Source organism: Dendropsophus ebraccatus, chromosome 2 (genome assembly GCF_027789765.1).
Source record: "Dendropsophus ebraccatus isolate aDenEbr1 chromosome 2, aDenEbr1.pat, whole genome shotgun sequence".
NCBI classification, from domain to species: domain Eukaryota; kingdom Metazoa; phylum Chordata; class Amphibia; order Anura; family Hylidae; genus Dendropsophus; species Dendropsophus ebraccatus.
Window position 1 is genome coordinate 217116265 of NC_091455.1, and position 23927 is coordinate 217140191.

The 23927-nt window shown below is 46.8% G+C and overlaps 1 protein-coding gene across 1 annotated transcript in view; it reads right to left on the bottom strand.

Annotated features, from left to right (window-relative positions):
- CUBN (cubilin) overlaps positions 1–23927 on the bottom strand; it is a 304407-nt gene that overhangs the window by 113349 nt on the left and 167131 nt on the right. Inside the window, exons 30-32 of the mRNA XM_069959738.1 lie at positions 19348–19522; positions 12972–13162; positions 4505–4661 (exon numbers count right to left, since the gene is read on the bottom strand). Of these exons, the coding sequence (XP_069815839.1) occupies positions 4505–4661; positions 12972–13162; positions 19348–19522 (523 nt within the window). The remainder of the gene's footprint in view (positions 1–4504; positions 4662–12971; positions 13163–19347; positions 19523–23927) is intronic.

Genomic DNA, 23927 nt, shown 5'->3' on the forward strand with positions numbered 1-23927 from the left:
CGCCGTAGTGCACTTTAAAAGATACTGTTTGCTGCGGGCACGTCACTATAGTCTGGGTTCCCCTTGATAAAGCCACACTGTAGTGGTGAAACGTTGGGGTGGTGGTGGGTGTTTGTATGTTTTTAATTGATGGAGTAGCTCTACTGATCACGATACTGATTTAGCGAGATAACAGTCAGTTTAGTCCCGGCACTGACGGCCGCTGTTCCGGGCAGGACTAATATCGCTACTGTTTGTATACATTGACAACACCAGTAACACTACTTGCTATATTGTAGTGGATTGTAGCAGCAGGATACACATTGAGGCTAGGTTCAGACTATGTAAGTGTGCGGCTGTATTTGCGGCTGTAATTGTGCGGCGGTATTTTTGGTGGTTCATGCGTACGCTGGAAAGTATAGGATATACGGCTGCACAGTGCACACTATGTATGAATCTACGGCCCGATCGTAAACGGACCCGTAAAAAATGAACAAGACCATTGTTTGTGGCTGGAAATGCGGCCGAGGATTGACAGGCGGTCCGTACGGAGTACTTCAAAAATAGCCGGCAATGATGCCGAATGCCGATGCCTCTAATAGTTAATATATTAAATTAATAAAACACATTTTCTTTGTAATAAAGTCCCTTTTGTTGTTCAATAATTTAATTCTAACGAATCCATCATTGTGCAATTAAATATACTGTTAAAATAAATATATATATAAATAAATGTATATTTATATATACATTTATTTTTTGACAGTATATTTAATTGCACAATGATGGATTCGTTAGAATTAAATTATTGACCAACAAAAGGGACTTTATTACAAAGAAAATGTGTTTTATTAATTAAATATTAATTAGTACAGGAAGCTCCATAAGCCGTTAATTCATATTGCCGGTAATAGAGCTTTCTGTACTAATCATCACTTTACTTTAATGAAAACATCAAATGTTTCTTCTAATTATGTTATCACAATAGCATTATTAGAAGAAACATTTAGAATTATATGTGCGCTCAGCTGATTGGTCCGCAGTACAGTGACTTCATTGTGCTGCGGACCAGCGAAGAGGACACATCGGGGTGAGTATAGAGCTCTCCCCACCCCCTCCCCAGCACTGCGCCCCTCCCAGCAAGGAAGGGGGGTCACTTAACCCCTTCCTTGCTGGGATGGGTGCAGTCTGACATCAGTCTGGCCCCCAAGGGGTTAAGGGGGTTACAATACATCCTCCCTTAACCCCTTGGGGGCCAGACTGTAAGCAGCGATCTGTAAAGATGCTGCATACTGTAAGGAGCACAACACCGCTCACAATGATGGGTGTTGTGCTCCTGTTTGTGTGTTTTTTGTGTGTTTCTCCCTTTTTGTTTTTCAGATATCGGTATCCTGTGGATTACGTCGGATTCCGTGGACTACGTCGATGACCAGTGGTTGTTTGTTGTTTTTTTTAAATAAAATGGTCAATGAGGGGTGTGGGGGTGTTTTTATTTGAATAAAAAAATTTTTTAACTTGTGTCTTGTCTTTATTTCTTTACTTTATAGACTTAGTAGTGGAAGCCGTCTAATAGACGGAATCCATTACTAAGTTGGGGCCTAGTGTTAGCCGGTATAAAATGGCTAACACTAACCCCCTATTATTACCCCAGTACCCAATGCCACCAGGGGTTCTGGGAAGAGCGGGGTGCCAGTGGTCCCGGAGCGTCAAAATTGGCGCTCCTGGACCGGGCGGCAGCAGGCTGGTAAGATTTAGGCTGGGGAGGGCCTAAACCAATGGCTCTTCCCACCCTGGTGTTACCAGGCTGCTGTCGTTTGGTTTTTAACCCGGCTGGTTATATTATTTATTTATTTAAAAAAAAACAAAAAACGCATAGGGTCCCCCCTATTTTTATAACCAGCCGGGTTAAAAACCAAACGACAGCAGCCTGGTAACACCAGGGTGGGAAGAGCCATTGGTTTAGGCCCTCCCCAGCCTAAATCTTACCAGCCTGCTGCCGCCCGGTCCAGGAGCGCCAATTTTGACGCTCTGGGACCACTGGCACCCGGCTCTTCCCAGTACCCCTGGTGGCATTGGGTACTGGGGTAATAATAGGGGGTTAGTGTTAGCCATTTTATACCGGCTAACACTAGGCCCCGACTTAGTAATGGATTCCGTCTATTAGACGGCTTCCACTACTAAGTCTATAAAGTAAAGAAATAAAGACAAGACACAAGTTAAAAAAAAATTTTATTCAAATAAAAACACCCCCACACCCCTCATTGACCATTTTATAAAAAAAAGAAAAAAAAACAACCGCTGGTCATCGACGTAGTCCACGAAATCCAACGTAATCCCCAGGATACCGATATCTGAAAAACAAAAAGGGAGAAACACACAAAAAACACACAAACAGGAGCACAACACCCATCATTGTGAGCGGTGTTGTGCTCCTTACAGTATGCAGCATCTTTACAGATCGCTGCTTACAGTCTGGCCCCCAAGGGATTAAGGGAGGATGTATTGCATCCCCCGTAACCCCCTGGGGGCCAGACTGATGTCAGACTGCACCCATCCCAGCAAGGAAGAGGTTAAGTGACCCCCCTTCCTTGCTGGGAGGGGTGCAGTGCTGGGGAGGGGGTGGGGAGAGCTCTATACTCACCCCGATGTGTCCTCTTCGCTGGTCCGCAGCACAATGTAGTCACTGTGCTGCGGACCGGCTCATTATATGTGCGCTGAGCCGATCAGCCAATCAGCTGAGCGCACATATAATTCTAAATGTTTCTTCTAATAATGCTATTGTGATAACATAATTAAAAGAAACATTTGAGGTTTTCATTAAAGTAAAGTGATGATTAGTACAGAAAGCTCTATTACCGGCAATATGAATTAACGGCTTATGGAGCTTCTTGTACTAATTAATATTTAATTAATAAAACACATTTTCGTTGAAATAAATTCAGTTTCGTTGGTCAATAATTTAATTCTAACGAATCCATCATTGTGCAATTAAATATACTGTCAAAAAATAAATATATATATAAATATACATTTATTTATATATATATTTATTTTAACAGTATATTTAATTGCAAAATGATGGAATCGTTTAAATTTAATTATTGAACAACGAAAGGGACTTTATTACAACGAAAATGTGTTTTATTAATTTAATATATTAACCATGAGAGACATCGGCATTACTGCAGAGGATCGCAAACCCCGGTAATAGCAATTCATGTAAACTGTTTCCCTGCTTTCCCAGATGCATCCAGAGGTGTTTCCATCACTTTCTTAAGATTTTATTTGTTATTTTTAGTTGAACCAGATTTCCAAGTAAATGACCGTATGTTTTCAGCCGCATGTCTATTTTTTCCCACGGCCGTAGTTTCAGCCGCACATTTACAGCCGCATAAAAAATACAGCCGCACACATACATAGTGTGAACATAGCCTAACAGTGACCGCATACTCACTCTGTGCACTACGGCGATTTAAAAGGGATTACCCCAAGATCGCCGTTTTCTAGCGCCATATATCTTGTCTATCAGCAGAGATTAATATCTCGCCACATTATAGAGACTGATACACTGATAAATGACAGCAGTCTCTATAGATATCAACGGGGATATAGTGGCTGTATCTACCGCCGCTATTCACTAACGCTGTTAGTCAGCGCTTGCTCACACCGCAGATATTCCTCTGAGATATCAAGCAAACATTATGAACTCCTAGACGAGATACCAGAGATATGTGTATGACATGTTAATTCCACACTGCATTATACCATATTTGCCTGTTTAGGTGTCGGTATAGCCGGAGGTTAGGAACTGACTGTTCCCACGAGACCTATCACGGCTTATTAATCTGATCGATAACTTTATCAACAGTTGCTGTGCAACATCCATTATAGACAGCTATCTCTTATGAAATTCCTTGGACAATTATTCAAGGATATTACATACTGCATTAATAGTGAAAAGAAAGTGGGTCGCTCCATCCAGGTTTTAACTTGTCATTATCGCACATAACCTTTATTTTTGTACATAAAATAAATGTTTTAAATTAAGAACTTCACAGTTGTTGGAAAATGTGAGTGTATTTATTTCCTGGCGGCGTTGGGGAATATGGTGCAGTTTAATTTGTTTGGTATAGAGATCTAGGCAGTCTTCCTGATAACAGAGAGGACTGTGGGAAATGTCTACTGCCCCCTGTACTGACGGCAGAGGAGAGGGGAAGCTGCAGGGCGGCCTGAATGGACAGTTCTGATTGGTTGGGGTCTGACCGATCAGGAGAACAAGACGGGAGAGGGCTGTATAATGTAAGTGTAAGGGGCCGTCCTGCTCACACTGACACAGACGAGGGGGATGTACAGCGGGGTCCCCGTAACAGGGGGGGCTCCCATGATGACCCCGGTGACCCCGGTAGCTACACCACTGCCTATGTCTTCTCTTCCTATATTCCCACTGACACTTATGATATAAGAGAAGCCTCAGCAATGTATTGTATGAATAGAGGAGCAGAGGAGATGGCGGACAGGAGCTTACCTACACCGAAGCGGGCACTGAAGCCTCGATGTCTGGTGCTGCTATCAGACCGCAGGCGGACATACATGCTGTTCTGGCTGGATGTGATTGTGCCCGGGATTTGGCTTCCACACAGCGTAGCGAGTAATGCGGCCTCACTGCTCTCACCATCATAGACCTAGCGGGAAAAGGGACAAAAAGAAACAAACAACAACAGCACCATCAACAACAGCAACAACAATGACAACAGCAACGACAACAACAACAACAGCAACCACAATAGCAACAGCAGCGGCAACAACAAAAACAGTAACAACAACAGCAATGACAACAGCAGCACAAATAATAACAACAACAGCGAGTAATGCGGCCTCACTGCTCTCACCATCATAGACCTAGCGGGAAAAGGGACAAAAAGAAACAAACAACAACAGCACCATCAACAATGACAACAGCAACGACAACAACAACAACAACAACAACAACAAAAACAGTAACAACAACAGCAATGACAACAGCAGCACAAATAATAACAACAACAGCGAGTAATGCGGCCTCACTGCTCTCACCATCATAGACCTAGCGGGAAAAGGGACAAAAAGAAACAAACAACAACAGCACCATCAACAACAGCAACAACAATGACAACAGCAACGACAACAACAACAACAGCAACCACAATAGCAACAGCAGCGGCAACAACAACAACAAAAACAGTAACAACAACAGCAATGACAACAGCAGCACAAATAATAACAACAACAGCGAGTAATGCGGCCTCACTGCTCTCACCATCATAGACCTAGCGGGAAAAGGGACAAAAAGAAACAAACAGCAACAGCACCATCAACAATGACAACAGCAACGACAACAACAACAACAGCAACCGCAATAACAGCAGCGGCAACAATAACAACAAAAACAGTAACAACAGAAGCAACAACAGCAATGACAACAGCAGCAACAACAGCAGCACAAATAATAACAACAACTACAACAACAACAGTGAGTAATGCGGCCTCACTGCTCTCACCATCATAGACCAAGCGGGAAAAGGGACAAAAAGAAACAAACAGCAACAACAACAGCAATGACAACAGCAACAACAACAGCAACAACAACCACAATAACAATAGCGATGACAACAGCAGCAACAACAACAACAACCACAACAGCAGCAGCAACAACATAAACAATAACAACAGCAATGACAACAACAACAGCAATGACAACTGCAGCAGCAGCAACAATAACAACAAAAACAATAACAACAGCAACGACAACAACAACAGCAATGACAACTGCAGCAGCAACAACAACAGCAGCAGCAACAGCAGCAGAGCCTTTATAGGACGAGGTTCCTCTGAACGGAAACTGAACCTACCGAGTTACTTAACAACAAAAGGGCATTTGCCGAAGCGTCCGGACTAGCTGGGTACTAGTCACCAGAGGTAGATGTGATATTATATATAACAGGAGGCGAGTCGGACCCTCTGGATTTGGGCCACCAGGGAGCCTATTACACAGGACGATTATCGTGCAAATTATCGTAATATTGTTTGAATTTAAACTATAATTGTTTTGTGTAAATGCAGCAACGATCAAACGACCAACGAGAAATCGTCCATTGTTCCTTCGGAGCTGACACCAAAACCATCGCTAGTCATTCACTGTAATTCCGCGTTCGGTGACTAATCGCTCTGTGTAATTCCGCGTTCGGTGACTAATCATTCGCTGTAATTCCGCGTTCGGTGACTAGTCATTCACTGTAATTCCGCGTTCGGTGACTAGTCATTCGCTGTAATTCCGCGTTCGGTGACTAATCGCTCTGTGTAATTCCGCGTTCGGTGACTAATCATTCGATGTAATTCCGCGTTCGGTGACTAATCATTCACTGTAATTCCGCGTTCGGTGACTAATCATTCGCTGTAATTCCGCGTTCGGTGACTAATCATTTGCTGTAATTCCGCGTTCGGTGACTAATCATTCGCTGTAATTCCGCATTCGGTGACTAATCATTCGCTGTAATTCCGCATTCGGTGACTAATCATTCGCTGTAATTCCGCATTCGGTGACTAATCATTCGCTGTAATTCCGCGTTCGGTGACTAATTGCTCTGTGTAATTCCGCGTTCGGTGAGTAATCATTCGCTGTAATTCCGCGTTCGGTGACTAATCATTCGCTGTAATTCCGCGTTCGGTGACTAATTGCTCTGTGTAATTCCGCGTTCGGTGACTAATCATTCGCTGTAATTCCGCGTTCGGTGACTAATCATTCGCTGTAATTCCGCGTTCGGTGACTAATTGCTCTGTGTAATTCCGCGTTCGGTGACTAATCATTCGCTGTAATTCTGCGTTCGGTGACTAATTGCTCTGTGTAATTCCGCGCTCGGTGAGTAATCATTCGCTGTAATTCCGCGTTCGGTGAGTAATCATTCGCTGTAATTCCGCGTTCGGTGACTAATCATTCGCTGTAATTCCGCGTTCGGTGACTAATTGCTCTGTGTAATTCCGCGTTCGGTGAGTAATCATTCGCTGTAATTCCGCATTCGGTGACTAATCATTCGCTGTTATTCCGCATTCGGTGACTAATCATTCGCTGTAATTCCGCGTTCGGTGACTAATCATTCGGTGACTAATCATTCGCTGTAATTCCGCATTCGGTGAGTAATCATTCGCTGTAATTCCGCATTCGGTGACTAATCAGTCAGGAATGTGCTGGGCGACCGAGGAAGCGCTGAGCCTCTGGTTGTTTTTTTGTTTGCAGTTCTGTCTGAATGCTGTCTTAGTTTCCCAGCCACACCCGCATTGCCTGTTACTCTCTGGCAGCCTTATCGCGCAGCTTTGACATCGACACGGTTCCCAGGGAGCAACCAGAGACATCCTGTCACCCGGGGAGGTGGTGGCCACTTTGCAACCCGATCTGGCAGTTTGGATTGCGGAATCTCAGTCTCTGGCTCCCCGTAACACTCCTGAGTCCAAACTGTTTGTTCCTCCAAACCTTCGTCTTAAGGTTTTGGAGGAGATTCATAATTCTGTGTTGGCTGGTCACCCGGGAATTGCAGGTACTAAGTACTTACTCTCACGGCATTATTGGTGGCCTTCATGGGCAAGAGATGTCAAATCATTTGTCGACGCCTGTGAAACTTGTGCCAGATCCAAGGTTCCGCGTAGACTACCTGAAGGTCTCCTCCATCCCCTTCCGATGCCTACCAGACCTTGGACTCATATTTCTATGGATTTTATTACCGATTTGCCACCCTCTAAGGGAAAAACACTCATTTGGGTGGTTGTTTTCTAAGATGTGTCACCTTATTCCCTAATGCTCGTACCTTGGCTACATTGTTCATAAACCATATCTTACGTTTGCATGGTGTTCCAGAAAATGTAGTTTCTGACAATTTGTCTCCAGATTTTGGAGAGAATTTTGTGGTCGGCTGGGCATCTCATTATCCTTTTCGTCTGCTTTTCACCCACAATCTAATGGCCAGACACAAAGGGTGAACCAATCTCTGGAACAATTTTTGAGGTGTTTTGTTGCAGGGAGCCAAGATAAATGGAGAGAGTTTCTATCCTTAGCGGAATTTGCTCTAAATAATCGTGAAAATCAGTCACTCAAGATGTCGCCATTTTATTGTAATTATGGCTTTAATCCCAGATATTCTTCTGCACATGCGTCAGAGTCCGTAAACCCTTCGGCCGAAGGTATCTATTCTAAACTGTGCACAGTTTGGGCCCAAGCTCTTCAGAACTTGGTCAAAGCCCAAGAGACAGCTAAGAAACAGGCGGACAAAAGACGCATATCTGGCCCAGATTACGGGATAGGAGAAAAGGTATGGCTCTCACTAGCACCCAAGTACATTGGTCCGTACGTTATCACAGAGATCATTAATCCTGTTTCATTCAGATTACGATTACCTGGGTCTATGAGAATTCACAATGTATTTCATAAGTCTCTTCTCAAACAATCTGTTAATCCTGAGATTCCTTCAGTCCTCCTGCTCCTCTGGTCATCCAGGGGGAGCTGGAGTTTGAAGTGGACAGGATATTGGACTCTCGTCAAATTCTAAATTCCATCCAATATCTTGTCCAGTGGAAGGGATATGGTCCTGAAGAAAACACGTGGGTTGCCAGTAAGGATATACATGCCCCACGTCTCATCCGGAAGTTTCATGACCATAACCCCTCTAAACCGGGTCCTTTAAATAAGGGTCCTGAGGCCCCTCATAAGAGGAGGGGTTCTGTCAGGAATGTGACTTTGCGCTCCTCGGTCCGTGCTGGGCGACTGGGGAAGCGCTGAGCCTCTGGTTGTTTTTGTTTGCAGTTCTGTCTGAATGCTGTCTTAGTTTCCCAGCCACATCCACATTGCCTGTTACACTCTGGCAGTGCGGGGGTTACTCCTTATAGACCTGTCCAGCTGAGCTGGGGGCTGCGATCAGGGCTGATCCAATCAAGTGATGGACCCCGTCCCTGATTCCAGATAAAAAGCAGCGGACCCCTCATTTCCCTTCTGGCTATTGAGTGTTACTCAGCTAAGCGCTTCATCTCTCCTGGTTCTGTTACTGCTGTTGTCTGACCTATTGCTTCATCTCTCCTGGTTCTGTTACTGCTGTTGTCTGACCTATTGCTTCATCTCTCCTGGTCCTGTTACTGCTGTTGTCTGACCTATTGCTTCAGCTCTCCTGGTTCTGTTACTGCTGTTGTCTGACCTATTGCTTCATCTCTCCTGGCTCTGTTACTGCTGTTGTCTGACCTATTGCTTCAGCTCTCCTGGTTCTGGTCCTGCTGTTGTCTGACCTATTGCTTCATCTCTCCTGGCTCTGTTACTGCTGTTGTCTGACCTATTGCTTCAGCTCTCCTGTTACTGCTGTTGTCTGACCTATTGCTTCATCTCTCCTGGTTCTGTTACTGCTGTTGTCTGACCTATTGCTTCAGCTCTCCTGGTTCTGTTACTGCTGTTGTCTGACCTATTGCTTCAGCTCTCCTGGTTCTGTTACTGCTGTTGTCTGACCTATTGCTTCATCTCTCCTGTTACTGCTGTTGTCTGACCTATTGCTTCATCTCTCCTGGTTCTGTTACTGCTGTTGTCTGACCTATTGCTTCATCTCTCCTGGTCCTGCTGTTGTCTGACCTATTGCTTCATCTCTCCTGGTTCTGTTACTGCTGTTGTCTGACCTATTGCTTCATCTCTCCTGGTCCTGTTACTGCTGTTGTCTGACCTATTGCTTCATCTCTCCTGGCTCTGTTACTGCTGTTGTCTGACCTATTGCTTCATCTCTCCTGTTACTGCTGTTGTCTGACCTATTGCTTCATCTCTCCTGTTACTGCTGTTGTCTGACCTATTGCTTGATCTCCCAACCTGCTTTGTCTGCTGCCTGCCCTGACCTCCTTGCCTGTCCCTGACTCTTCTTCTGCCTTACGTTTTTCTACCTCGCTGACCGCCGTTGCTGACCCGGACCGTAGACTTTGCATTATTGTGTTTGTTTCGTCTGTCTTGTTTTGTGTATCACCTGGTGTAGGACAGGGACTGACACTGTGTCCACGGCCGTTTAGGGCCGTTGAGGCAAGTAGGTAGGGACAGAAGGTGGGTTCTAGTGGTTAGGGCTCACTGTCTTGTCCTGTTCCCTACCTACGTCCGGCGTATTTGTGACTAATCATTTGCTGTAATTCCCCGTTCAGTGACTAATTGCTCTGTGTAATTCCGCGTTCGGTGACTAATCATTCGCTGTAATTCCGCGTTCGGTGACTAATCATTCACTGTAATTCTGCGTTCGGTGACTAATCGCTCTGTGTAATTCCGCGTTCGGTGACTAATCATTCGCTCTAATTCCGCGTTCGGTGACTAATCATTCGCTGTAATTCCGCGTTCGGTGACTAATCATTCGCTGTAATTCCGCGTTCGGTGACTAATCATTCGCTGTAATTCCGCGTTCGGTGACTAATCATTCGCTCTAATTCCGCGTTCGGTGACTAATCATTCGCTGTAATTCCGCGTTCGGTGACTAATCATTCGCTGTAATTCCGTGTTCGGTGACTAATCATTCGCTGTAATTCCGCGTTCGGTGACTAATCATTCGCTGTAATTCCGCGTTCGGTGACTAATCATTCGCTGTAATTCCGCGTTCGGTGACTAATCATTCGCTGTAATTCCGCGTTCGGTGACTAATCATTCACTGTAATTCCGCGTTCGGTGACTAATCGCTCTGTGTAATTCCATAATCGTTCCCTCATTTGTTGGGATCAGAAAGAGGAAACAATTGTAGTAACGACCGTAGAAACAATCAGAACTAACGTAACTAACTCTTTGAGGTTAACAGTAAACAATCTCGTTTGCAATTGTTTATAGTTAATTGTTAAAATTGGCGTTGTCTAATAGGACCCTAACGATAATTTTGGTGTCAGCACAAAACGAACAATCATCCCGTGTGATAGGGCCCTCAGTGACCTCTAGGTCTTCAGCCTTTATCCCGCTCCAGGATGCGGAGGCCGGACTTCGGAGGCCAGTCCTGGTGTGATCAGCAGACGGTCCCCCAGAACCAGACAGAGACGGTGCAAAGCAATGGGGAACGTCAGCGCAGTATTAGGGATGAGAGAAGTATCCTAGTCAGACAGGTGAAGGGTCGGGGAGGGCGGCTTCAGAAGCAGGTCAGACAATCCAAATCACCAACGGTACAGACAAAGGTCAGGCAGAAAGCGTAATCTAAAGAACAGGCGCGGGTCAGGTTATAGGGGAATTCAGCAGAACAGACACCTTTGCTATGTGTGCTACAATGCAGCAATGCTCAGGCAGGGAGGAGCTTATTTAGGTGTAGATAGCTCTGGATTGGCAGACGGCAGTAGCAGGCGGAGACAAGTTGTCTCTATAAATCCAGAGCAGCGGGCCCCCTTGTGGCCAGAGGTGTCACTGCAGCAGAAGACGGAAGACGACACCGGAAGACACGAGGATGGAGCCCAGCAGAGGAGCAGACAGGGTGACGCTGCCGCCGCCGGTGAGTGTTGTCCAGCCGCGTTACACCCTTCTGTATAATCTGTATCCCCAAGTCACCATAATCAGCACTATATAGATATATTGGGGACAGTGGTCTAGCTGACCATCTTCTGCTCATCTCATGTAACATCGCTCTGAATAGCCGCAGGAGATTCCCGGTCGGTGGGCCGCGTCTTCCAGCTTCTCAATAACTTCCCATTTCTAAAGGAGCCATTGTTCCCAGCAACTCCCTGTCCGTGCGTCTATCAGAGATGTGGCGGCTAATGAAGATGAATTGGCGCGGGTGAATTATTCCAGCTTGGCACGTCTTCATTGTGTTTATCCCCCAGTTCACACACACGCAGAGAACACAAGCCGAGTACTGTTCAGAGAGTTCAGACTTGGCAGACAAGGTCACAGGGTGCCATTTCTCTAGTCTACTGGCAGGGAGGGACGTCATTCTCCAGAGACTGTACATACCAGAGGGGTGAACGTCCACAAGACCTCCGCATAGTCAGCTGATCCTCAGATCAGGATAGAATATTCTCCTTGTCCGAGCACTCGTGAATGGTGGCAGATCATTCCGTTTACCGGATAGGACCCATAGTAGGGCTGATTTATTGCCACAATTTATTGTTGGTCCTAAGAGAACCTAATGGAGACAGATTTGGCGGCTGACCGTTCACCTGTACGTTTGTGTATATGGCAGCCTCCCGATTCCAACCTGCAGATCCCAACAATCCCTACTGAGACCTGAGCGTGCATTGTAAAGGGGGTAATCTGCCTTATGAAATTCAGGACAGCCCATATGTATATATTACATGGGTGGATGACTGACTGCCAGCACCCCCACATATCAGCTGTTTGAAGGGGCCCCGACAAGCGACAACCTCTACAATGTTTACCGTACTTTTCCGTGCAGTAGTGCCAGGTACTGCAATGCTCTTCCATTCAACTTAAAGGGAATCTGTTACTAGGTATACGTGGCCATAAATGAGGGCGGCATAAACAAGTGACAGAAATGCTGAGCAGATCGGTGTATTACTCTCCATTCTGTTCAGCCGTTCTTCTAATATGCTGCTGATTGACAGGTAACTGCCTATACACAGCATGGATAGATAACTGCCAATCAGCAGCTGGTGGGCGGAGTTTTCTGCTTCTCATGAATATCCAGGACTACTGAGCTCATGCACATAATGGAGAGGACTACTTATTGTCCATGTTATTCAGGAGGAGATCTCTGGATCAGCTGCACAGAACACTGTAAGTGATCCATCATCCTGCTCAGCTTATAACCCTGCTGTCTCTATAAGGAGGAGCTCTACAGCCTGTAATACAGCAGATTGAGGGGCCCATCCTAAGGAAAGGTCACCAATTATTTCAGGCTAAACAAGGGGGCAGGGTGCGGGGACGGCTGAATGCTATCGTATGTATAACACCACCGGCCGTCATGCATCTGCCTAGAGATCACCATAAGATCCTAAACATAAACCCGGCCCCCGCCGCCGGCGCCTTTACTTACTGTGACGCTGTCATGGCTGCAGAGCGAGAAGAAGAAGCTGGACTCAAGTTCAAAGTCAGTGAAGTTGAGGAAGACTCTGTGTGTGGGGTCGACGGTGATCAGCCAGGAGCACTCGGTGTTATCATCGTACGGACGGGGGTAGTTGGGGGAATGGATCTCACCGCTGGGCGCCTGGAAGACTCCTCCACAACCTGTAACCACAGCAAGGACCTCCATCAGTGGGGGCTATGCTATGGGGGTCTCTATACTTCCATCAGTGGGGGCTATGCTATGGGGGTCTCTATACTTCCATCAGTGGGGGCTATGCTATAGGGGTCTCTATACTTCCATCAGTGGAGGCTGTGCTATGGGGGTCTCTATACTTCCATCAGTGGAGGCTATGCTATGCTATGGGGGTCTCTATACTTCCATCAGTGGGGGCTATGCTATGGGGGTCTCTATACTTCCATCAGTGGGGGCTATGCTATGGGGTCTCTATACTTCCATCAGTGGGGGCTATGCTATGGGGGTCTCTATACTTCCATCAGTGGGGGCTATGCTATGGGGGTCTCTATACTTCCATCAGTGGGGGCTATGCTATGGGGTCTCTATACTTCCATCAGTGGGGGCTATGCTATGGGGGTCTCTATACTTCCATCAGTGGGGGCTATGCTATGGGGGTCTCTATACTTCCATCAGTGGAGGCTATGCTATGCTATGGGGTCTCTATACTTCCATCAGTGGGGGCTATGCTATGGGGGTCTCTATACCTCCATCAGTGGAGGCTATGCTATGCTATGGGGGTCTCTATACTTCCATCAGTGGTGGCTATGCTATGGGGGTCTCTATACTTCCATCAGTGGGGGCTATGCTATGGGGGTCTCTATACTTCCATCAGGGGGGGCTATGCTATGGGGGTCTCTATACTTCCATCAGTGGGGGCTATGCTATGGGGGTCTCTATACTTCCATCAGTGGGGGCTATGCTATGGGGGTCTCTATACCTCCATCAGTGGAGGCTATGCTATGGGGGTCTCTATACTTCCAGTAGTGGGGGCTATGCTATGGGGGTCTCTATACTTCCATCAGTGGAGGCTATGCTATGGGGGTCTCTATACTTCCAGTAGTGGGGGCTATGCTATGGGGGTCTCTATACTTCCATCAGTGGGGGCTATGCTATGGGGGTCTCTATACTTCCATCAGTGGGGGCTATGCTATGGGGGTCTCTATACTTCCATCAGTGGGGGCTATGCTATGGGGGTCTCTATACTTCCATCAGTGGGGGCTATGCTATGGGGGTCTCTATACTTCCATCAGTGGAGGCTATGCTATGCTATGGGGGTCTCTATACTTCCATCAGTGGAGGCTATGCTATGGGGGTCTGAGGTCTCTATACTTCCATCAGTGGAGGCTATGCTATGATATAGGGGTCTCTATACTTCCATCAGTGGAGGCTATGCTATGGGGGTCTGAGGTCTCTATACTTCCATCAGTGGAGGCTATGCTATGATATAGAGGTCTCTATACTTCCATCAGTAGGGGCTATGCTATAGGGGTCTCTATACTTCCAGTAGTGGTGGCTATGCTATGCTATGGGGGTCTCTATACTTCCATCAGTGGGGGCTATGCTATGGGGGTCTCTATACTTCCATCAGTGGGGGCTATGCTATGGGGGTCTCTATACTTCCATCAGTGGGGGCTATGCTATGGGGGTCTCTATACTTCCATCAGTGGGGGCTATGCTATGGGGGTCTCTATACTTCCATCAGTGGGGGCTATGCTATGGGGGTCTCTATACTTCCATCAGTGGAGGCTATTCTATGCTATGGGGGTCTCTATACTTCCATCAGTGGGGGCTATGCTATGGGGGTCTCTATACTTCCAGTAGTGGGGGCTATGCTATGGGGGTCTCTATACTTCCAGTAGTGGGGGCTATGCTATGGGGGTCTCTATACTTCCAGTAGTGGGGGCTATGCTATGGGGGTCTCTATACTTCCATCAGTGGAGGCTATGCTATGCTATGGGAGTCTCTATACTTCCATCAGTGGGGGCTATGCTATGGGGGTCTCTATACTTCCAGTAGTGGGGGCTATGCTATGGGGGTCTCTATACTTCCATCAGTGGGGGCTATGCTATGGGGGTCTCTATACTTCCAGTAGTGGGGGCTATGCTATGGGAGTCTCTATACTTCCATCAGTGGGGGCTATGCTATGGGGGTCTCTATACTTCCAGTAGTGGGGGCTATGCTATGGGGGTCTCTATACTTCCATCAGTGGGGGCTATGCTATGGGGGTCTCTATACTTCCATCAGTGGAGGCTATGCTATGGGGGTCTCTATACTTCCATCAGTGGGGGCTATGCTATGGGGGTCTCTATACTTCCATCAGTGAAGGCTATGCTATGGGGGTCTCTATACTTCCATCAGTGGGGGCTATGCTATGGGGGTCTCTATACTTCCATCAGTGGGGGCTATGCTATGCTATGGGGGTCTCTATACTTCCATCAGTGGGGGCTATGCTATGGGGATCTCTATACTTCCATCAGTGGGGGCTATGCTATGGGGGTCTCTATACTTCCAGTAGTGGGGGCTATGCTATGGGGGTCTCTATACTTCCAGTAGTGGGGGCTATGCTATGGGGGTCTCTATACTTTCATCAGTGGGGGCTATGCTATGGGGGTCTCTATACTTCCAGTAGTGGGGGCTATGCTATGGGGGTCTCTATACTTTCATCAGTGGGGGCTATGCTATGGGGGGTCTCTATACTTCCATCAGTGGGGGCTATGCTATGGGGGTCTCTATACTTCCATCAGTGGGGGCTATGCTATGGGGGTCTCTATACTTCCATCAGTGGGGGCTATGCTATGGGGGTCTCTATACTTCCAGTAGTGGGGGCTATGCTATGGGGGTCTCTATACTTCCAGTAGTGGGGGCTATGCTATGGGGGTCTCTATACTTCCAGTAGTGGGGGCTATGCTATGGGGGTCTCTATACTTCCAGTAGGGGGGGCTATGCTATGGGGGTCTCTGGTTCCATGTAGAACATTGGCGCAGGCTCAGTCCTCCCATGAATCATCCCCGGGGAGGAGGGAGGCACCAAGGGGGCTGTAACAATGGGGGGCGCAGCGTCTGGCCCTGATCCCTGAGGTCACCCAGGAACCCCAGCGCCCCATAAGCACATGCTAGGTAAGGGCACTTTGCATCTCAGCCCAGGAAATTTAAAGGCTGACTCAGGCGAAAATATTTTTCTTTCAAATTAACATGTCAGAAAGTTACACAGATTTGTAAATTACTTCTCCAGTCTTCCAGTACTTATCAGCTGCTGTATGTCCTGCAGGGAATGGTGTATTCTCTCCATGTCAGGATCTGTCCAGAGCAGGAGAGGTTTTCTATGGGGATTTGCTGCTGCTCTGGACAGTTCCTGACATGGAGAGAATACACCACTTCCTGCAGGACATACAGCTGCTGATAAGTACCACAAGACTGGAGAGTTTTACAAAAAAGTAAATTACAAATCTGTGTAACTTTCTGAAACCAGTTGATTTGAAAGAAAACATTTTTTGCAGGAGTCCCCCCTCACATCTCAGCCAGGCACTGACCTTTAGGGTTGTATTCACATGATAATTTTTTTTTTACCATTTTGCACACACAGCTCCTGTGCACACTTACACGTCTCCATAGTAACAGACAACAATCAAACCCTGTGTAGTCAGGTGCTACACAGGAACAAAATAATGCTATACTTACCTACCCCGGATCCCCCACTAATCCTGCTGAAGCTCCGTTCCTTTGTCTGCTCCCCGCAGCTCATCTCTTCCGTCTGCTACAAGAGTCATAGGAGACGGGGCACCGCTGCGGAGGTCAGTGATTGGCAGCTGTAAGCAGACAGAAGAGACCGAAGGAAGACGAACGGGGGCTCCAGTGGGGGATCGGGGGTAGGTGAGTATAGGAGGCTTTTTGGTTTCTCTGCACCATGACGCTGCACCACATACAGATACTATATCAGCACCATGACGCTGCACCACATACAGATACTATATCAGCACCATGACGCTGCACCACATACAGATACTATATCAGCACCATGACACTGCACCACATACAGATACTATATCAGCACCATGACACTGCACCACATACAGATACTATATCAGCACCATGACGCTGCACCACATACAGATACTATATCAGCACCATGACGCTGCACCACATACAGATACTATATCAGCACCATGACGCTGCACCACATACAGATACTATATCAGCACCATGACACTGCACCACATACAGATACTATATCAGCACTGCACCACATACAGATACTATATCAGCACCATGACGCTGCACCACATACAGATACTATATCAGCACTGCACCACATATACTATATCAGCACCATGACACTGCACCACATACAGATACTATATCAGCACCATGAGGCTGCACCACATACAGATACTATATCAGCACCATGACGCTGCACCACATACAGATACTATATCAGCACCATGAGGCTGCACCACATACAGATACTATATCAGCACCATGACGCTGCACCACATACAGATACTATATCAGCACCATGACGCTGCACCACATACAGATACTATATCAGCACCATGACGCTGCACCACATACAGATACTATATCAGCACCATGACGCTGCACCACATACAGATACTATATCAGCACCATGACGCTGCACCACATACAGATACTATATCAGCACCATGACGCTGCACCACATACAGATACTATATCAGCACCATGACGCTGCACCACATACAGATACTATATCAGCACCATGACGCTGCACCACATACAGATACTATATCAGCACCATGACGCTGCACCACATACAGATACTATATCAGCACCATGACGCTGCACCACATACAGATACTATATCAGCACCATGACGCTGCACCACATACAGATACTATATCAGCACCATGACGCTGCACCACATACAGATACTATATCAGCACTGCACCACATACAGATACTATATCAGCACTGCACCACATACAGATACTATATCAGCACTGCACCACATACAGATACTATATCAGCACCATGACGCTGCACCACATACAGATACTATATCAGCACCATGACGCTGCACCACATACAGATACTATATCAGCACCATGACGCTGCACCACATACAGATACTATATCAGCACCATGACGCTGCACCACATACAGATACTATATCAGCACCATGACGCTGCACCACATACAGATACTATATCAGCACCATGACGCTGCACCACATACAGATACTATATCAGCACCATGACGCTGCACCACATACAGATACTATATCAGCACCATGACGCTGCACCACATACAGATACTATATCAGCACCATGACGCTGCACCACATACAGATACTATATCAGCACCATGACGCTGCACCACATACAGATACTATATCAGCACCATGACGCTGCACCACATACAGATACTATATCAGCACCATGATGCTGCACCACATACAGATACTATATCAGCACCATGACGCTGCACCACATACAGATACTATATCAGCACTGCACCACATACAGATACTATATCAGCACTGCACCACATACAGATACTATATCAGCACTGCACCACATACAGATACTATATCAGCACTGCACCACATACAGATACTATATCAGCACTGCACCACATACAGATACTATATCAGCACTGCACCACATACAGATACTATATCAGCACTGCACCACATACAGATACTATATCAGCACCATGACGCTGCACCACATACAGATACTATATCAGCACCATGACGCTGCACCACATACAGATACTATATCAGCACCATGACGCTGCACCACATACAGATACTATATCAGCACCATGACGCTGCACCACATACAGATACTATATCAGCACCATGACGCTGCACCACATACAGATACTATATCAGCACCATGACGCTGCACCACATACAGATACTATATCAGCACCATGACGCTGCACCACATACAGATACTATATCAGCACCATGACGCTGCACCACATACAGATACTATATCAGCACCATGACGCTGCACCACATACAGATACTATATCAGCACCATGACGCTGCACCACATACAGATACTATATCAGCACCATGACGCTGCACCACATACAGATACTATATCAGCACCATGACGCTGCACCACATACAGATACTATATCAGCACCATGACGCTGCACCACATACAGATACTATATCAGCACCATGACGCTGCACCACATACAGATACTATATCAGCACCATGACGCTGCACCACATACAGATACTATATCAGCACCATGACGCTGCACCACATACAGATACTATATCAGCACCATGACGCTGCACCACATACAGATACTATAGCAGGTCGAGTTTCTCTTACCTCCAGGCACTTCCCGCCATGCAGCGCTGAACCCTTTTCCGTTCACATGCTTGTCAGTCTTGAAGCGTACGGTAACGGCATTCCCGGTGCTGGAGACCTGCAGAGGATTCCCCGGGGTTCTGGGTGCACAGAGCTGAGCCAGTCTGGGAGAGGAGACCTCAGGACCCCCATAAACCTGAAATCATTGTTACATGTTAGTCCTGCTACACAGCAATCTATAACCTACTATAGCCATAAAAGTAACACACTAAGGAGAGTCCAGCAGAAGTAATCAGCTCCTGGTGGTCGCTGTGTAGTGGTAGTGATGTGTAACTGCAGCTCCTGGTGGTCGCTGTGTAGTGGTAGTGATGTGTAACTGCAGCTCCTGGTGGTCGCTGTGTAGTGGTAGTGATGTGTAACTGCAGCTCCTGGTGGTCGCTGTGTAGTGGTAGTGATGTGTAACTGCAGCTCCTGGTGGCCGCTGTAATATAATTGGGACTGCCAGTGGGAATATGTGGGCTTCGAGGACCGCCTACTGGGGTAAATGTAAATTGTTAAAATGGCATAAATATATATATATTATAATGTTGTAATAATAACTGGCTGCTGGGGCCATTTTGTCTGAAAATAAGTGTGAGGTGATATTATTGTGGAGGGTTGTTGGAGTTTTGGGGGGGGTAACCCCAGGGTCAGCAATCCCCTAGTCACGTGAATAGCTCATGAGGAAAATTTGGCTGGAAAAACCCTTTAAAACCTTAAAGTATTCTGGATTTCACTGCGTACTATATAGGCCTGCAGTCATAAAGCAGTGATGGTGGGAAAATATCTGTCACGTAGACGCGTCCAAGATCCCCGGGGAGCTGGCAGGAAATATCAGCTTCATGGAAGAAAATCCGGGAGTGAGTAATGAGCACATACAGTATGGCGGCAGCGTATACACTATCATACAGGAGGCCTATAGAATGGTGGCGGCAGCGTATACACTATCATACAGGAGGCCTATAGAATGGTGGCGGCAGCGTATACACTATCATACAGGAGGCCTATAGAATGGTGGCAGCACATACACTATCATACAGGAGGCCTATAGAATGGCGGCAGCGTATACACTATCATACAGGAGGCCTATAGAATGGTGGCAGCAGCGTATACACTATCATACAGGAGGCCTATAGAATGGCGGCAGCACATACACTATCATACAGGAGGCCTATAGAATGGCGGCAGCACATACACTATCATACAGGAGGCCTATAGAATGGCGGCAGCACATACACTATCATACAGGAGGCCTATAGAATGGTGGCAGCACATACACTATCATACAGGAGGCCTATAGAATGGTGGCAGCAGCACATACACTATCATACAGGAGGCCTATAGAATGGTGGCAGCACATACACTATCATACAGGAGGCCTATAGAATGGTGGCAGCACATACACTATCATACAGGAGGCCTATAGAATGGCGGCAGCACATACACTATCATACAGGAGGCCTATAGAATGGCGGCAGCGTATACACTATCATACAGGAGGCCTATAGAATGGCGGCAGCGTATACACTATCATACAGGAGGCCTATAGAATGGTGGCAGCACATACACTATCATACAGGAGGCCTATAGAATGGCGGCAGCACATACACTATCATACAGGAGGCCTATAGAATGGCAGCACATACACTATCATACAGGAGGCCTATAGAATGGCGGCAGCGTATACACTATCATACAGGAGGCCTATAGAATGGTGGCAGCACATACACTATCATACAGGAGGCCTATAGAATGATGGCAGCAGCACATACACTATCATACAGGGGGCCTATAGAATGGCGGCAGCACATACACTATCATACAGGAGGCCTATACAATGGCGGCAGCACATACACTATCATACAGGAGGCCTATACAATGGCGGCAGCACATACACTATCATACAGGAGGCCTATACAATGGCGGCAGCACATACACTATCATACAGGAGGCCTATACAATGGCGGCAGCACATACACTATCATACAGGAGGCCTATAGAATGATGGCAGCACATACACTATCATACAGGAGGCCTATAGAATGGTGGCGGCACATACACTATCATACAGGGGGCCTATAGAATGGCGGCAGCACATACACTATCATACAGGGGGCCTATAGAATGGTGGCAGCACATACACTATCATACAGGAGGCCTATACAATGGCAGCACATACACTATCATACAGGAGGCCTATACAATGATGGCAGCACATACACTATCATACAGGAGGCCTATAGAATGGCGGCAGCACATACACTATCATACAGGAGGCCTATAGAATGGCGGCAGCACATACACTATCATACAGGAGGCCTATAGAATGGCAGCACATACACTATCATACAGGAGGCCTATAGAATGGCAGCAGCACATACACTATCATACAGGAGGCCTATAGAATGGTGGCGGCACATACACTATCATACAGGAGGCCTATAGAATGATGGCAGCAGCACATACACTATCATACAGGGGGCCTATAGAATGGCGGCAGCACATACACTATCATACAGGAGGCCTATACAATGGCGGCAGCACATACACTATCATACAGGAGGCCTATAGAATGGCGGCAGCACATACACTATCATACAGGAGGCCTATAGAATGGTGGCAGCAGCACATACACTATCATACAGGAGGCCTATACAATGGCGGCAGCACATACACTATCATACAGGAGGCCTATACAATGGCGGCAGCACATACACTATCATACAGGAGGCCTATACAATGGCGGCAGCACATACACTATCATACAGGAGGCCTATAGAATGATGGCAGCACATACACTATCATACAGGAGGCCTATAGAATGGTGGCGGCACATACACTATCATACAGGGGGCCTATAGAATGGCGGCAGCACATACACTATCATACAGGGGGCCTATAGAATGGTGGCAGCACATACACTATCATACAGGAGGCCTATACAATGGCAGCACATACACTATCATACAGGAGGCCTATACAATGATGGCAGCACATACACTATCATACAGGAGGCCTATAGAATGGCGGCAGCGTATACACTATCATACAGGAGGCCTATAGAATGGTGGCGGCACATATACTATCATACAGGAGGCCTATAGAATGGCGGCAGCGTATACACTATCATACAGGAGGCCTATAGAATGGTGGCGGCACATACACTATCATACAGGAGGCCTATAGAATGGCGGCAGCGTATACACTATCATACAGGAGGCCTATAGAATGGTGGCAGCACAAACACTATCATACAGGAGGCCTATAGAATGGCGGCAGCACATACACTATCATACAGGAGGCCTATAGAATGGCGGCAGCACATACACTATCATACAGGAGGCCTATAGAATGATGGCAGCGTATACACTATCATACAGGAGGCCTATAGAATGGCGGCAGCACATACACTATCATACAGGAGGCCTATAGAATGGTGGCAGCACAAACACTATCATACAGGAGGCCTATAGAATGGCGGCAGCACATACACTATCATACAGGAGGCCTATAGAATGGCGGCAGCACATACACTATCATACAGGAGGCCTATAGAATGATGGCAGCGTATACACTATCATACAGGAGGCCTATAGAATGGTGGCAGCACATACACTATCATACAGGAGGCCTATAGAATGATGGCAGCGTATACACTATCATACAGGAGGCCTATAGAATGGCGGCAGCACATACACTATCATACAGGAGGCCTATAGAATGGCGGCAGCACATACACTATCATACAGGAGGCCTATAGAATGGCGGCAGCACATACACTATCATACAGGAGGCCTATAGAATGGCGGCAGCACATACACTATCATACAGGAGGCCTATAGAATGGTGGCAGCACATACACTATCATACAGGAGGCCTATAGAATGGCGGCAGCACATACACTATCATACAGGAGGCCTATAGAATGGTGGCAGCACATACACTATCATACAGGAGGCCTATAGAATGGCAGCACATACACTATCATACAGGAGGCCTATAGAATGGCAGCAGCATATACACTATCATACAGGAGGCCTATAGAATGGCGGCAGCACATACACTATCATACAGGAGGCCTATAGAATGGCGGCAGCACATACACTATCATACAGGAGGCCTATAGAATGATGGCAGCACATACACTATCATACAGGAGGCCTATAGAATGGCGGCAGCACATACACTATCATACAGGAGGCCTATAGAATGGCAGCACATACACTATCATACAGGAGGCCTATAGAATGGTGGCAGCACATACACTATCATACAGGAGGCCTATAGAATGGCAGCACATACACTATCATACAGGAGGCCTATAGAATGGTGGCAGCACATACACTATCATACAGGAGGCCTATAGAATGGCGGCAGCGTATACACTATCATACAGGAGGCCTATAGAATGGCGGCAGCACATACACTATCATACAGGAGGCCTATAGAATGGTGGTGGCACATACACTATCATACAGGAGGCCTATAGAATGGCGGCAGCACATACACTATCATACAGGAGGCCTATAGAATGGCGGCAGCGTATACACTATCATACAGGA